This window comes from Melozone crissalis, unplaced genomic scaffold, assembly GCF_028551555.1.
Source record: "Melozone crissalis strain CALT ecotype California unplaced genomic scaffold, PUWL_Pcris_2 ptg000090l_1, whole genome shotgun sequence".
Lineage (NCBI taxonomy): Eukaryota > Metazoa > Chordata > Aves > Passeriformes > Passerellidae > Melozone > Melozone crissalis.
Genome location: NW_026535867.1, coordinates 5,450,182 through 5,466,796, shown reverse-complemented (window position 1 = coordinate 5,466,796; position 16,615 = coordinate 5,450,182). Strand labels below are relative to the sequence as shown.

At 35.2% G+C, this 16,615-nt stretch overlaps 1 protein-coding gene across 5 annotated transcripts in view; it reads right to left on the bottom strand.

Annotated features, from left to right (window-relative positions):
- DMD (dystrophin) overlaps positions 1-16,615 on the bottom strand; it is a 1,043,683-nt gene that overhangs the window by 727,137 nt on the left and 299,931 nt on the right. For all 5 annotated transcript variants that reach the window (XM_054291254.1, XM_054291257.1, XM_054291256.1 and 2 more), the window contains exon 8: positions 416-594. In XM_054291254.1, the coding sequence (XP_054147229.1) occupies positions 416-594 (179 nt within the window). The remainder of the gene's footprint in view (positions 1-415; positions 595-16,615) is intronic.

Sequence of the window (16,615 nt, the reverse complement as noted above, 5' to 3'; positions counted from 1 at the left end):
ACAGGTCATCTTAAATAAAAAGCTAAAAAATTAAAAATGTACCATGACTATGGATAAACACCAACTCTATTCTCTAAAAAGGTAAGGATGTTTCTATCTGCTTTTAAATGTAGGCCTGCCCAAATTTGTGTTTCTTTGATGTGTCGTGCCACCATCAAAACGCACAATGCTGGAGAACTGAAGTGCAAAGCACTTACTTGCTGAATAGCAATTTTTAAAACAGTCTGGTGTGAGAGGAAAACCAGTATGAAAGTACATGTAGAGAAGTACATCTGACTTGCGCGTGGATGAGACTTTGCGCATTATACCCATGGGATTTTTGTCTTCCACTGGCCATTTAACATCAAACTCATGGGGTAGGCAGGGAAACAACCCCTTTGGCGCAGCAAGATGAAAGAAGAAAAGTGAAACTCACTTCTCGTGAAAAATGCTGTTCGTGTACTTCTACGTGCTCTTCTCTAGTGATCCTTGTGTGCCGTGGCAGCATCTCCACCTCCCTGATGGCTTCCATGGTGACTTGCTGGGGCAGGGCTTGAAAGAGCGAAGTCACATACATCAAGATGGACTTCTTATCTGGATAGGCAGTTGCAACATCTGGAAGACAAATTACCATGTGTCATTTCAGTTTCCACATTCGATATGAGAAATAGCCAATTAGTTTAACGGAAAGTTGATAAGATAATGAGCAATCTATTGTCCACATGAATACTCTAGAGACTAATTAGAACCTTACCATCAGTTCCAGAATTGCAGAATAAACTTGCATATCAATGAGAAGGTGCCAAAGTTTTTACAGGTAATGTTACCACATTCAGCATAAGCTTCCCATCTATATTTCTTGTGTCAAAATGCAATTTTTAAAACTGTGATCCCCATTGAGCAGGGCTAGGCATAGGAAAAAATGTATTTGCTTGTGCTGTATAAATACTGCAAGTATAAAAAGTAAGGAAAACCTCATTTTCCAAATCATGCCTTTTACATTCTCCCCACATCATTTAGCCACTGAAAGCATCAAAGATGTGGGGGGGAAAAATAATTACCACTTTTTCTTGTGAATGGATTCATAAAAACCCACAATTGAACTACAATAAAGTTACATAGCTTTTATGTTCTACTTGGTCTTCCATTCTTCATGAAATTTGTGGAACATCAAAAGAACGTGGTATTCACAGACAGTAAAATATATAATAGAAAAACTCTTAAAAAAAAATAGCCCTGTAAAATCTCTATATCCTTTAGTCAGTACAAGAAACTTTGCATGAACACAAAGACTATTTCAGCTTCTGCACATAGCCATGTTATACATCAGCAGGAGAAGCACTTTCCCTGACTCAACAATTCAAGTCAATAACGATTTGTAAAAATGTAAGCCATGTGGCAGCTCTTTGAAATAGTTACTTTGTTATTTGCCATTGACGCTTACTTCCTACACTCAGTCTAGTGAATCAAGATATAAAAGGACACTTGTACAAGAAATTTATCATGAATTCTACGAATGTTTTAACAAGAGTGCTGGCAGAAAGCCAGGAGCTATGAGTCTTTACTGTCTCAGATCAATCCAATCTTAGCTAAGATTTGAGTTCACAGAAAAAATAAAATAAATCAATGGTTCTACAACATGGCATCTCATTCTCCCTGCCTAGAATGTGGGAAGGCACCTTGCATTAAAAGCTTCATATATATCTGGAAATTAAGAAAAGACATTCTATGAATAATTTTGGTTTGGCTTTCTGACCCATCTCCATATTTTTGCTTGGTACTTTATGAGAAGCAGCTGAAGGTTTAGTTCTACTTAGCACTGGCTGGAAAAACGGCACATTCCCTCTAACATTCCCACTTCCATAATATAAGTATTTTACTGCAAACATCTTCTTGCCTCCTCTTGAATATTCTAACACCATTTTGTTATACTTCGTATACTTAGTACTTGATGTCTACATGAATATCCATGCCTTCCTACTGGGAAGAGTACACACTGGATGATCAGTACCATCTGTGATTTTTCTATTGTTTGTTCATTACATTCCTTTTCAAAATGTCCTGTTAACCAAATGGGCAAACACCTTACCATTTATCTACAAAAATATCTCACACAATAAATAAAATGGGTTCCTAGCAAACAGTATACATGCCAAAAATTGTTTACCCATTCTATCTGACAAATAGAAAGTACATATGCAGTTGTCCAAATCCACTGGCAAGTAGGAAAGGATTTAATTTTTTAATCACAACAAATAGCTACACAATCATAGTTGTAAAGCTTGGAATATCAATCCATCTCTCAAAAGTCTTTTTATGTGCTCCTGAATTATCAGAGCAGGAATGACTTCTGCTACACTTTGCCTTCACATTTTCTTCTTTTGAATCCTAGTCTGAGGTACTATCTTCACCACCTGCTGAGTGTGATGGCTATTTGAAATCCTCGTAGCTAGACAGTAAATAAACTGGAATTCAAACATTTTTTTTGCAAGGAAGTTCACTATTTCTTTGTAAACACGTCTACATTTATTTGTGGGGCAAAAATGTCTGTCAAACCAATACATGCCTCTTAAAAAATAATCTCAAACTCTTGTAAAATACATTTTTTTAATAAAACTAAGTAAAGATATTAAGACTAAGCCATTTCTCCAATACTAGTTTTGAGAAAGTTATCCATGATTTTTTTTCCCCCAGACCAATTTATCTTCTCAAATTCAACTCAGAGGCAATTCTATCAAAAAATTTTCATCGGTTTTCTTGACAAAGAATATCCAGAGCAGAACTGAAAATAATAAAATGAATGAAAAAAAATTAAGTAGACTACAAGTCAAAAGAGTATTAAATGGGAAGCATTATAAGGTTAGCAGAAGTAATATTGACGTCTTTATCAATAAAGAATTTGAAAGACTTTGGAAAGCTCTGGAAACCACTCCAGTTCTCTAATAAGATACAGTTACATAAAAGTAGTGGAAAAGTTTCCAAGATGAGTGTTCCAATTATTGAGAGCAAAGTTTTTCAGTACAAAACTTTATGCTGACAGATTAATATTTTTCAAAAGAACAAAGTGACTTAAACATGCCACATGGACCATATAGTTCAGACAATTCTTCTTGATACCTTTTCTGTTCCATGGGATTACTTATTAAGGCTTGTGGTTTCTTTAAGAATCCTTTATCATCAAAGAAACAAAATTACCTTGCAAAACCCTAACTGTACGTGCTCCCCCTTAAAATATATTCAACCGTGACCATTTAGAGAGACGAGTCTGTCCAGGGAATATCTCCAGTCAAATTTAGGAAATACAGAAAAATAAAACAAAGCAAAACACTTATTTTGATATATGGGGCAAAAAGCCTGTTTGAGTCTGAGGAGACACCACAAGAGCTCAATTTTGACCATAAATTTTAATGTATAGTAAGATCTGTTCATTTAGAAAAGCAGTTATTTAGTAACAAGTACCAAAAGAGCAGAAAGAATCTGAGTTCACACCAGAACATTAAAATCATGAAATGTAACCCAAATCCACTGTGTTTAAGTGCAATTGCCTTTAAGGATTACTACAGGTTTAATGTGGGAAGAAATTTGCCTGATAAAAGTTCACTGGATTTTTATTAGCAAATATTATTTGATTTCTGATGAACATAACTACTGTTAAGTTTGACTGTTTGTTAAGGATGACTACAATAAACCTGAAGTGTTCTTGAACTAATCAGTTTCTAAATACCTCAAAGTCTTCAAAAAGTGATCCAGCAGCCAATTTTTATAAGCCTTATAGTTCACAAGTGTTTTGGTTCCTGCATCTATATGTTTGGTCAATGATCAAATTCCTGCTAACATTAAGGGATGAGTGAAAATGAGGATGATACAAAACACAAATAAGTTCCATACCAAAAAATAGAGGTCTAGAAATACAAACAAATTCCAACTTTTCCTACACAATGTTACATTATGCACACAAAGCCACACACAGAGCACAAGTTAAAAATGTTTATGGAGATATTTCCTAAAATTTTCAAATACACAGCTACTAATATAACGGTTCCTGTTTAATAATAATTTGCTTTCTCCAAGCTCTGATCAACTAATAGTTCTGACACTATTTTTGTGAAATGGCTTTACTATTTGTGTTTACCCTTTGCATCAAACTAGTGGCAAAATAACTTTGAAAGAAGAGGGCTTAAAGGCCTGCTGCACTGCCAGAAAGAATATATTTCTGTATATAAATTGCTGATCTAAATTGCTGATCTAGTGTCTTTAGATACTTTCTTTAGATTTTTCTTTAGAGAGAAAAATTCTAAAACATACTTTACCTTATATAGTGCTGAGAAGCAATATAAGACTTGAGCCCAAAAAATACAAGAAATCCTTTGTCCTCAACAGAAGCAGCTAGGATTTTCACAGAATCAAAAAGTAGAAACCATAGAAAACTAATTTCTAAATCCTATACATCACCTAATGCTGTTTGCTTCTATTACAATAGTAATAGAAAATCCCAGTATTTTAATATCACCTGCTGCTATCCCAAATGATATTTTAAAAACTGTGCTAAATAAAAAAAAAAAAAAAATTGCCTTTCTTTCCACGAAAAAATGAGATTCTCAAAGCTGATTTGACTTTTCAGAGGTTATGTGGGGGATTTTTTATGATAAATAAAGGATGTTGTTGTTTCTTCTATCAGAGTGGCAGTTGGGGTTTTTTAAAGGCTTTTAAAGATATGAATACAACATCAATACTTATTACAGGTTCTACTATTTTTCCAAATGCTTCTGTTCAGAAAGCAGAAGCTCTCAGATTCCTCAGATAAAACAGAAATCTGACAGATACATAAATGATTAAAAATTTACATCTCTGCAATGTAAACTCATTACAGGAGATATTTCCAAATTCCTATGGCCACTCCTAGTGTGGCACCTGCCTCAGCCACAAGATCTAAAACGAGGGCAAAGAAAAGCATTTATAAAAGGGCAGCCACAACTCAGATGTAACTTTTATTTGTTTTACCTTTTAGCCTCAAGGACAAGGGTGAACTTTTCAAAGCCTGCTCAAAAATCTGCAGTAATCTGCCCGACAAGGCTGACCAGAACATTTTGAAAGAGCCTTCATAAAACCCAAGGTATATATTATGATCTCATTTTTATTTGGAAGAACCAAAATTTGCAATTGAAAGTGCATAAGAATGTGCTAGTAAAAATGAAACCGCTTAATCTTTAAAAGTAAGAAAAACAAGGAAGATTTCATTCTCAAATGGATGTCTCGGAAAATTAGCAAAAAAAAGTATCTCCAAAATGTTGCCCTCATAAGATAAGGGAAAAAAATGCTGGAAATTGTAAACTTGGTAACTTTTACTCCAAATACATACTTTTGCTCATTTAACAAGTCCATGTACAGACATTAAGCTATGACAGAATCATGAGTCCCATCTGAGATTTGTTCTTACTGGTGATTGAATTCCTAGACTGTGAAAACATGAGCCTATATATAGTTCATCCTTATTCAAACACCAAGAAACAAGCAAGATTATCAGGCAAAGATTATAAGGTGTTTTGCTAAAGGTGTACATAATTCTCCCTCAGTCTCCCCTAGGTTTCAAAATGACATTTTCCTACATTCATGTTTATACTAATGGTATGATAACAGCAGGAACCACAGTAGTAGTAATGGTTTACTCCACTGACACGCACTGCTGCCACTAAGACCTTGAAGCAATAAACTCTGCAGTCTCTGAAAGGTCAGCCAGTAACTGCAGTGTCTACTCACAATTACTGACTGGTTTTCCTTCTTTTTTAAACCTGGGATTATTTTCTGCCCTGGTTTTTTACTCCACCAGTAGATTGCATGCTAAATTCAAAATGAAAGCAATCTTTGCAAGTAACCTCAAAGAATAGCCCTGGACTTGAAGATAAAAAAAATCGATGTATGAAATACTGCGGAACTGTAAATATTGAAATGTAGGAAGTCTAATGATTTTAAAACTTTATTTTAAAAACAAAGTTAAAGGAAAAGACAAATTTTTTTTTCAAAGGCCATTGAAAGGCCTACATGAATTAGTATTGTGATCACAGGCTATTAATTTGCTGAATAAAATTCACATTTCACAAAATTAACTGCTAGCGAAAGGCACAAATTACATACACACAATTAAGTGAGAGCAGAAGCCTGGAAGAGTCCACTTACACAGACAGTGGCACTGATTTTTTCTTCTTTTCTGTAGAAATGAATGGCCAGAAACCTAAACTACTATGAAACTCCAAGAGGAAAATATTAGTTTTTAAACAGCTATTTCCTTAATAAATGCTTTAAACCTGATGGATAAGAACTACAGAGTACATTCAAAATGCTGACCTTTGTAGGGTGTATTAAATAAGGCCACAACAGCAGCATGAAGAAAATATTGTCAGAAGTTTAACACATTTGTGTTTTAGAATTACAGGTCAGGATTTGTGGAATTAAAGTGCTGCAGAATTCAAGTGTATCTGGTAATGAAATATTTGGTGGCACAGCATGCCTTTAATCTGTCTGAGTGTCTGTTCTGATTTGATGCATGAGTATGAGGAAGCCTTGGACTAATATGCCAGCACTATCCTGGTTAAGTGAACTTGATGCTATCTCTGCTTTTAAAACCTGAAAAATCAGACTTAATACCTCTGCTGAACAGTAAAGGTGTTGCTTGTTCTTTTTCAGGCTCCTTGTAGTATTAAATATTGATTTAGTAACACCACAACCTTTGCAACTTAAGCTATATCTAAAGTAAGCGTCTTCTAAGCAGCAAAGACAGAGACAGAAAGAAGTGAAGTCAAAATAGCAAAGGAATAAAACTCTGGTTTTAAAAATTTGGGGTATGATACATTTTTATCATATCATGCTTTATTCTGATATTTTTGTCATTGGGTAGGGGTGAGCATGACTCTCCTCAATTTGTTGAAATAACAAATAATAGTCAGCAGGTAATATACTCACAAAACTGATATACACTACTGAAAGCTGCAGTTTGATTTTTCAAACCCTGGAAATGCAGTGAGGGGTGGGGTGAGGCAGGAAGGGCCAGAGGAAAAAATCCTAAAATATACCCTGTTGCCTAGTTCCTACTGAAGAGTTCCTTCCTGAAACTGAAGACAGATCAAGGGAGTTACAGTGTCTGAATCAGGAATAGTGTTCAAAAATGGTAATATTAGCAATCACCAAAACTGTAATTTTGCTAAGAGTATTTGAGATATTTTCAGGCTAATATTTGAGAGAGCAAATGGGACAATGTTTCAAAATACTGTACATTTTCCATTTAGCTTTTATAAATATTTAGTCTAGAGAAACTGCACAGGTAACTGTAAAAAAAAAAAAAGAAAAGAAAATTAGAGACGGAAATCCAGTAACTAAAGATTTTATAACTTCATATGGAGATAAATTCATTACTTTTATTTCATTGTAAAACCTTTCATAAAGGTAAAATGATATAAGGTAAATGAAAAAGGGCAATTGAAATGTAAACAGCCAATTCTGAATAGACAATAGAAAGAGCCGTGTGCTGGATGGGTGATTGAATACTCAGTAAGAGAAGGCAATACTTCCTCAAGTGCAATCAAAAAAAAAAAAATTGGCAAACACAGCATTCTTTTGAGACACTACAAGGAAGAACAGGGATTCTGCTGCTAGAGTGTCTGTACCTTCCTTTTATTCCCATCTGAAGTGTGCTATTTCTGACACTGAGGCAAGCTAAAATCACCTGAGGTTAATTCCATCCCAAACCAACAAAACACAATGCTGAATGACACTACAGGTAGCTTGTACTCTTCCCCTCTACAACCTTATGGACAACTGATTTTATATGAAACTTGAGAAAAGCAAAAAGAGTGAAACCAATACAAAAAAGTGTCCAAGATGGACCAATTTGGCTGTAAATTGAAACTAAGCTGTTCTTGGCTTTGTTTTGATATATTAAAAAAATACAGCAGAAGTTTTAAAGAACGAAGCTAAAGTTCTATGCAGGACAATTCCTAAATTTTAGGTCAAGACAAAGTGTAAAATTAGTTCTAGATATCTTAAACACAAAATTTAGTGTCTAAAATAGCATCTTCAATAATAACTCCTGTTGCCCATTAACTTAGGCCAGAATACCATTTGCAGGTATAATACTTGTTATATTATACAAAAAGGAGGTGCAATACTTTTTATATTCAATAGATCATCCTTCTACAGAGCATGAAAGTTTGATTAATTTCAGCTAAAAAAGTCAGAGAAATTTTCAATATCATTATGAGAGACTGAGAAAATTCATAGCTATTAAGGTCCAGTCCCATACAGGATATTGAAGAAAAGAAAACCCTCACTGACAGAAATTCATGTGTACAAATTGATTTGATGCATGAGTTTTAAATTCAAAGAGGTTTCTTGATGAGTCATATGGCTACACATACTGAATTTTCTCACTGCATTTGTGAAGTGGCTACACCTACATGAAAAACAGTTACCTGGATATTACTGGCTTCTCTATGTATGGCACACACACAGTATAAAAAATGACAAATGAACTCTTTAAGAATGTTAACTGCAGCAGATGAAAAAAGGCTATTTCCAATTTAAAAGCATATCTTAAAAAAATACATACACATCTTGAAAAAGCTGAAACCATAATTTTAATAATTTATATATATCATGATCATTCCTGCATTGAAATGTTAAAGAAACAGGGTTGAAAAAAACTGATAAATAACTTATTTTTTATCATTTTAGGGATTATTTCACCAAGAATGCAGCAAATAGATTAATATGCTGATCTCCTTCCTTAGGCTGATCATGAGGAAAAGCAGTCTAAAATGTGTCATGACAATACTTTTTAAAAATGCAAGCTTTCACTGAAGGGTTACTATGCACTTTCCATTTTCCAGCAAGTGATTTAAAATCTACCTGCAATGCAATTTAAGAAAAAAACCTTAAATCTGATTATCTGAGGAAGAGAACTGCTCATGCTCGACAGTGAGAACTTAAGCCCATACTCTGAGGCTGGAAACATCTGCTCAAGTTTTGCATAAATGTAAGCTTCCATTTACATTTCAACAATTTTATACACGGCTGGTGTTGGAGAAGCAGAGAAATAGGTTTAGGGCAAGGATGTCTGGTAATTCATAATGTAAAGACTCAGAAATCAACATTTTAATGACTCCTATTTAAACATGCAGCAGAAAGAAGGTGTCTTGTCTTTTCCAGCCCATGCAAGCCTCAGCCTGAGGAAACAGAAGTGTGTGTGACACTGGTGGCTGTGGAGCAGCATGTGAGAGGCCCAGGAGAGTTTAAAATGCTACAGCTTGGTGGAATCGGACTGGATTTGAGGACATCATATCTAGAATATTTACTTCAAACGTCCCCTGCAAGATGGAATAGCTGTAAATATGCAACCACAGCAGCTAGGTGTGACTGGGGTGCCAAATGGTACATTATGTGTATCAAACAAAACAAATACAACAAATTTCAAACGTGAAGCACAATACATTAAACTTATGTAATAAATAAAAGAAAAACCATAAGTATTAAAACATTACAACAATTACCATCTAAGTATAATAGCAGCACTATAATCCTTTACTTTGCACTCTGAAAAAGGAAATCCTTCTAAGTACTGTATCAGGAGGGCAAATTGTGAAAGAAGGGCCTGCATGGGCCCCAAATTTGCCCTAAAACAGGACAGATACAGACCACAAATCAGTATTACAGGTGCACCTTGTTTATTAGACATGTTTCTGACTTCACTATAAAAGGGTGCTCTGACATTTTTCTTAGTTCAGAATTATTAATTGTCTTCATGGTCTTCACTCACAGAAACAAATGGAATAGCAACATTTCAGCACTCTATTAAATCCAGGAATTTTTTATGATGCAGTATAGGAGCAATTTCAAAGCACAGCATTTTCATGGATGGCTTTATTAAATAACTCAAAGAAATTTATGCTTTTAATGCTTTAAATACACCAATCTCTAGTCCACTGCAATACACTTAGAACCTAAATAAGCATTTGTAGTAGTTCATGAATGAGTGCTATGGTAGAGGCTTGTTGAGTCAGCTTGGACTCAAAGGTGAAAGGTTAGGAAATGGTAATTTAATCTTTTCAAGAGTTTCTAGAACTGATACAAATTTTGGGACATTCTGAATGTAACCACCCTTCAGATCACATAGGAATTCCAGTCTAAACAAAGCACAGCTCATTTTAATGCTCTAGTAGCGCATGTTCAGCTATTGTTCAGCAAATGTAGACAAAGCAGTCAAGAACAAAACCAAAGCCTGTCACATTAATCAAAAATTGCAAAATTACACTTATCAAAGTTTACAGAATAGCTGCAAGTATGTAAAATATGTACAGTGCTATGTACAACAAGCACTATACAGCACCTCCTGAAAATACTTCATACATTTGAGCATTCAAGGAGCAGATAGATCACAGCCTTGAAATGCAAGACTTGTTACTTTTTTCATCCAAATATCAATTTTGAAAGATAAACCAAATTCATCTTCAAGAAATATAATATTGATTTTATGCCACAAAGCATTAACAAGACTTGATTTGGAATTCTGTTTTCTGGTATGACATGTCCAAGAATGATAAACTACAAGTGCAACAGAAAATAGTTGCTAGTCACAAGTAAGACAGCGTCGAGAACAAAACTGTTTTGAGAGCCTACTCAAAGGAAGGCTTAGAGCAGCTACACGAGTGCTCCTTATAAATATATCATGGGGAGAAAGCAATCAGAGTAAAAACACCAAGCTCAAGGACAATGTTAGCACAAGAACAAAAGACAACACAACAAACCTGAAGAAATACAGCCTGAAATGCAGAAAAGTTTATTGCCTTTAGAAAGGAAGGCTCTGAGCAAGGCAAAGGAACAGAAGCAAAGCATTCAACTGACTAAAACAAAACTTGAGGCATTCAAAAAAACCTTCATAATGAGATGTTTACCTGATATTACAAGTAAACAGGACTTCAATGAAAAATTAGGTTCTAAATGTTCTGTTCCTCCCATCCTTTTTATATTCTAGTTAATGCTAACTAATTTTTAGATATACTATTTTAATACAGGCTACAGTTTCATGCTTTTCTATGAACTCCACTTCCCTGCCCTTTTTTTTTTTTTCAATTATGGGGAAATATATCCATGCAATAACCTGACCAAAATCATGATAAAAATAATGTGTCATGTCTGACTATTCTTGGAAACTCTGATAAAGCATTAGACTAAAGATACAAAAGAGCTTTTCCACATAATGCATACATATACATATTTAACAACTAATAGTACATCAACAGAGCATGTGAAAGAAAGCTGGAGATTAATCAGTGCAGTCAATATAATGTAAATAGGAGTTAGGAATGCATTAGAACAACAACCAGCTTTATTACATATTTATCATGCATTATGCTAATGAAGAAACTGCAAACAGCCCTAAAAATACGTTTAGATAGGACTGTGAAGCAACACAAAAAATAAGCAGGTTAACTTTAAATATTAGTTGGTGAATATTTTAATAAGCAGAAGAACTTGTAAATACAGAGCCGTAGCTAAGCATAAAAGAAAAAGAACATGTAAAGGTTTAAGAAAGTATATACTCCTGGAAAAAGATGGAACTGCTAATTCCACCATTAGCATAATATCTCTTGATATTTAACTTGCAAGTACTAATTATAATTTCTTGAATTATCTCTTTTCAAAATTAAATAAATTACATAATATTCAGATTCACCAAGTGAATATACATTTGTCCATTAATTAGCATTATTATTTCTAAAGAGGTTATGTAATGTCAGGCCTTAATCTATGTTTTTCGAAACAAAATATATTTTTTAAAGGTCAAACCAAATTTAAATACCAACTTTTATTAGCATTTTTAAGGGGGGAAAAAAGGATCATAAGAAGACGTGCTTGAAAATTGACTTTAGAATTTAGAATTGACTTTTCCAGGCTGAGTAATTAAACAAATAAGCAATGCTACAGGTACAGGACTCAAACAGAGTCATGATGAGATTAACATTCATAACTACAGTTATGGGAGCAGAGTCTAGGATTGTAAATTAGAGCAGTGGAAACCAACATTTTCTTCAAGTCTTTGTTTAATTTCCCAGTGCTAGAGAGACTGACTTTAGCCCAAACAGAAAGAAGGGATTTAATGGTTATTAGCTAAGAAAACATACATAATCTAAAAATAATGCAGAAGAGGTCACCTTCACAAAGAACTCAATGTTCTGAAGACCTGCAATTAGGCTTTGAAACAGGGCCCGGAATATCTAATAAACACATAAATAAATGAAATACATGTCCAAACCAACTGGGAAATTTTCATTTCACATTTAAACAGTGTACAGTCTTTTAATAAAAGTACAATAATATTTTAATACAAAGGTTACCAGGGTTGCCTCTCATTGACCTGTTTCCCTAGATTAACATAAAAAGTCAACAAAAACCAAACCATAGAACTGAAAAATCTTCCAGAACTAAAGAAAAAACTAAGCAGCTCTCCAAACTTTAAACTAAAAATATATAATACTTTTTAAACTAGAGATAATTATTAAATATCCTAAAATAATCATAAAATGGACCTTATTCTGCTTAGCTAATTTTTGGTTCGGGTCTTTATTTGACTGGCTAACTCCTGAAAAATCTTTGGGCCTGGTCGTGCAACCATTTTCATCAAGCAGCTTCTGCAAGGTGGCCCAACACTCTAATAATTTATTCCATTTTACCAAAAATACAGTGATTACATCAAAACTGAGCCTGCAGGATTCAGATAGGACAAGTGAGTGACACCAGTGACAGAGAAGTGGCATGTTTCTCTAACTTGCAGCATTAACAGTTTAGTAATATATATTCTGGGCCTGCACAAAACATTTTTAATAAAACATGAAAAGTTCTAATAGCTTAGAAATAGCACATTTCCAAATCCAGAGCAATAGATTTGATGCAGACTGAAGCACTCAGTCTGCCAAGGACAGATAAAGCAGCAATGGGAGCCAAGTGCCTTCCCCACACCATTCTCCCTCTGGGCTCCAGCTGACCAGAGACCTCAGCATGAGCAGAAGGCATGCTAGGATCCTCTCAGTTCTGGAGCACACAGATAAGAAGTGAACTATATTTTAAACCTTTGAAATAGCATGAAATCTTGATGCCAACTAACCAGCAAAGCTATACAGCAGATGTACTCACAACAGCAAAACCACATTCTTCTACAAACCTGAGTCAAGGGACACCAGAAGACTAACACCGTAGTTAAACATCCCAAAACTTTCTGTAATTCAAGTCTTACTTCCAATCAGACTGCTCATGGAAGTGAAATTAAACTTAAAGCACGATAGCCATGGCATTGTAAGGAAGATATAGTGAGTAGTTAAATAGTATTAAATCTTTATGCCAACTAACCAGCAAAGCTATACAACACAACAGCAAAACCACATTCTTCTACAAACCTGAGTCAAGAGACACCAGAAGACAAACACCAATAGTTAAATGTCCCAAAACTTAGATTCCTTCTTCCAATCAGGCTGCTAATGTAAGTGATATTAAACTTAAAGCACTGTAGCACTGTACATGATTATTTTCAGTTCAAAGGGATGCAACTTTTAGCATGCACAGGTCCTTACTCCCTGAGTAATTTGTTATGACTGTCATCTAAACTTTGGGGCTACAAGGATACCATTTAACAATGCAACTTGCAAAAAAAAAGGTACTAAGTATACAAGTAACAGAAAAATGAAATATCCTATGCCAGGATAAATAGAGGAGGATAAAACAAACAGAATCAAAATAGAATACTTACAAAAACATATTTTCTACAGTGCCTCTGTGCTCCTGGCTTGGAATAAATATCAAAAATTGATAATACATTATTATTGAAACATGTTCAAAAACCTTACAGGTCAGGCTCTTTTTGTTATGTTTGTCTTCTACCAATTAATCTTAAGATCAACTCAAATATTACAGCTTTCTGAAGATCCTGCTAGAGAAAACATGAAAGAAGCAGGTAAGTATCTCCAGGTAATCTCTTAAAAAAAAGTTTTTACCCATGTATTTTTATTGCCTTACTTTTTATAAAATGTTAACATGTCATAGACAATATTTCCTCATAAAAATGTCCCAGCCTTAGCAAGTTACCCAACAGAGAGTTATGGATTTGAGACAGAGTTTGATTTTTTTGAAGTATTAATTGTTTCTGTTCTTAGTGTTGCACTGGTCATTGCAACAGATATTACTGAGAAGAAAGTCAGGAATGGACTACTAGAAAGTTATAAGTTTAATGAGAATTACCAACCTATAAAAGCTTGTAAATTTTCTGTTCCTTGTATTTGGCCAGACTAGTCAGACTATAAAGCATCCATAATGGAGATCCTATGTCTTTCAGAAGACAGCAGTTAACTCTGGGACATACAGTGAGGTGTCTCACCTCTAGGTCATTTCTTTAAAAAAAAGCCAAGCAGTGAGAATGGAAAATCACTATCTTCTTAACATCTTGTGTCTGTCTGTTGAATACCCAATACGCAATATGTCTGTAGTATCAATTAAATTCCTAGTGGAATCAATTACAAAACAAATTCTCAAGTTCCAGTCCATCACTCACAGAGGCAATCTCAGCAGAAAAACATGCATATAAAGAAACTGTGATTAACACCAATGTCAAAACCTCCCCAAGCTACATACACAAATCATGTTGCCTACACAATCCAAAGATGAACTGGCAATCTTGGCTTTCAGAACAGTTCACAAAGGTAAATTTATTAACACACCCAATGATAATCTATTTCAGTTGTTGAAAATACAGTGATGATACATTGACTGATCTAAATCTCTCCCCAGAATTTTCTCCAGCCCCTATTTTGCATAGGATACCTTTCTTCCCCATCTTCTGGGTCCATGTTTCCTTCAGCACCCCAGCTGCTGGACTCTCAGTGAGAGAACAGCTTTGCAACTGGTGGATGTCCAAGTCCACCTTTCCTATTTCATGTGCATTTACATAAGGAAGATGAGAGTTACCTCATCACAGAAGTGATGTTTTTAAAAACTTCATTGTCCGATGTTCCTGCCCTTCTCTTCATCTTACTGCACCCCTTCCCTGACACAATTGGGCTACAGTCCTCGTCACAACATTAGACACTTATTGCCAAAGATGTTCTTTATCCACTTTGACAGTCCTGTTAAGCAGGCATTGTTCCTCAAACAGATCCCCACAGTGCCAAAAGCAAACCCCCAGCTGTGACACCAGATCCAAAGTCAAAAGTTGATCTGAAAATATGCCCAGTCCTCCTTGAGCTTTTCCTCTTTACCAGCAGGAGAGGAGAGCATCCTGCCCTTCATGCTCACCAGAACTCTGCAGTCACTCTTTAGATACCCAGGCACTACCCATTGATCAGTGCCCAAATGAATGAGCAAGGGGGAGCATGCAGAGGGTCAGAGAGTTGAGAGACTCTGCAGCCTCCTGGATCCAAGTGTCTGACAAGCAACAAACCTTTCAAGACATGGTCATGTTTGCAGAGGAATGCCTCCATCCCCTGCAGGAGACACTCCAGGAAATATCATCTTCCTTTTCTTCACCCTGGCTGAGGTGTCCCTGCCTCTGATGCTTCCTGTGACAGATACTTCTCTTCCTCACCTGTTCCACAGGCTCTTCTTCAGGGCATAACTTTTCCAGAGAGCATTTGGGACAAATGGTGTGGGTTAGCTTGTGCCAGCCTCTGCTGCAGGCTTGTGCTTCTGTCAATTCCAAAAGAGGAACCAGCCAGAGGCTGGTTGCTATCAGCTTCTCCTAAACATCTTATGTAGAACTGCCCATCAGGGAACATCAAGCACCAGCTCCACTGCTTAGAAAGAATTGATATAGCCAGGGGGCAGGAGCACAATAAACAGAGGCAGCCAAAAGAATCACAGCAGTGATTCTGTCACCCAAAGGACTTCAGAAAATTTTAGGAGTAATAAAAATAATTAGGGAATGGTAATTTCACTCTTATATGAGCAATCAGAGTATATACTGATAAACACTATGAAACATTTTCTGAACAGATAACATATACCTGAGAGTACATTGATAATGCTCCTTACAAACATTAAAACTCATTCACACATTAGATGGCATCTGGTTTAATTCTGAATAATGCTTTGAGAAAATGAAGCATTACATAAAATTACAGTAGCCTTCAAGAAACAGTTTAATCCACAGGTCTTTAACAGAAAAAAAAATAAATTAGCCATCCAGTTTTCTAGTAAGGTTTCAGAGGTACCCATATCTATACATGTGAGATATATGCCTCACATATATGGGAGGTATATGCCTCCTTAAACCCAACCAATAGGTTCAGTCAAAGATGGGTTCACCAGTAAGTTACTAAATAAAGCTCTTTTATCCACAGTGTACACAGAGCCAGACAATGTTAACTTAAAATTTCGGTTCAGGCCACACAATCTGTGAATCTACAAAATAACTACAGTGATATAAAATACAAGAAATTTCAGCATATTTCCAACATGCATAAAGCATTTAAACCAATGAAAATACCAAAACATTTATATTATTATTCTGTGCACTATATAGTGATATAGTGGCTAACTGCTGATTATATTCTAACAAGTATTTGCTAAAATACATTTAAGAGGAAAAAAAAGACTGAGAAAGCAC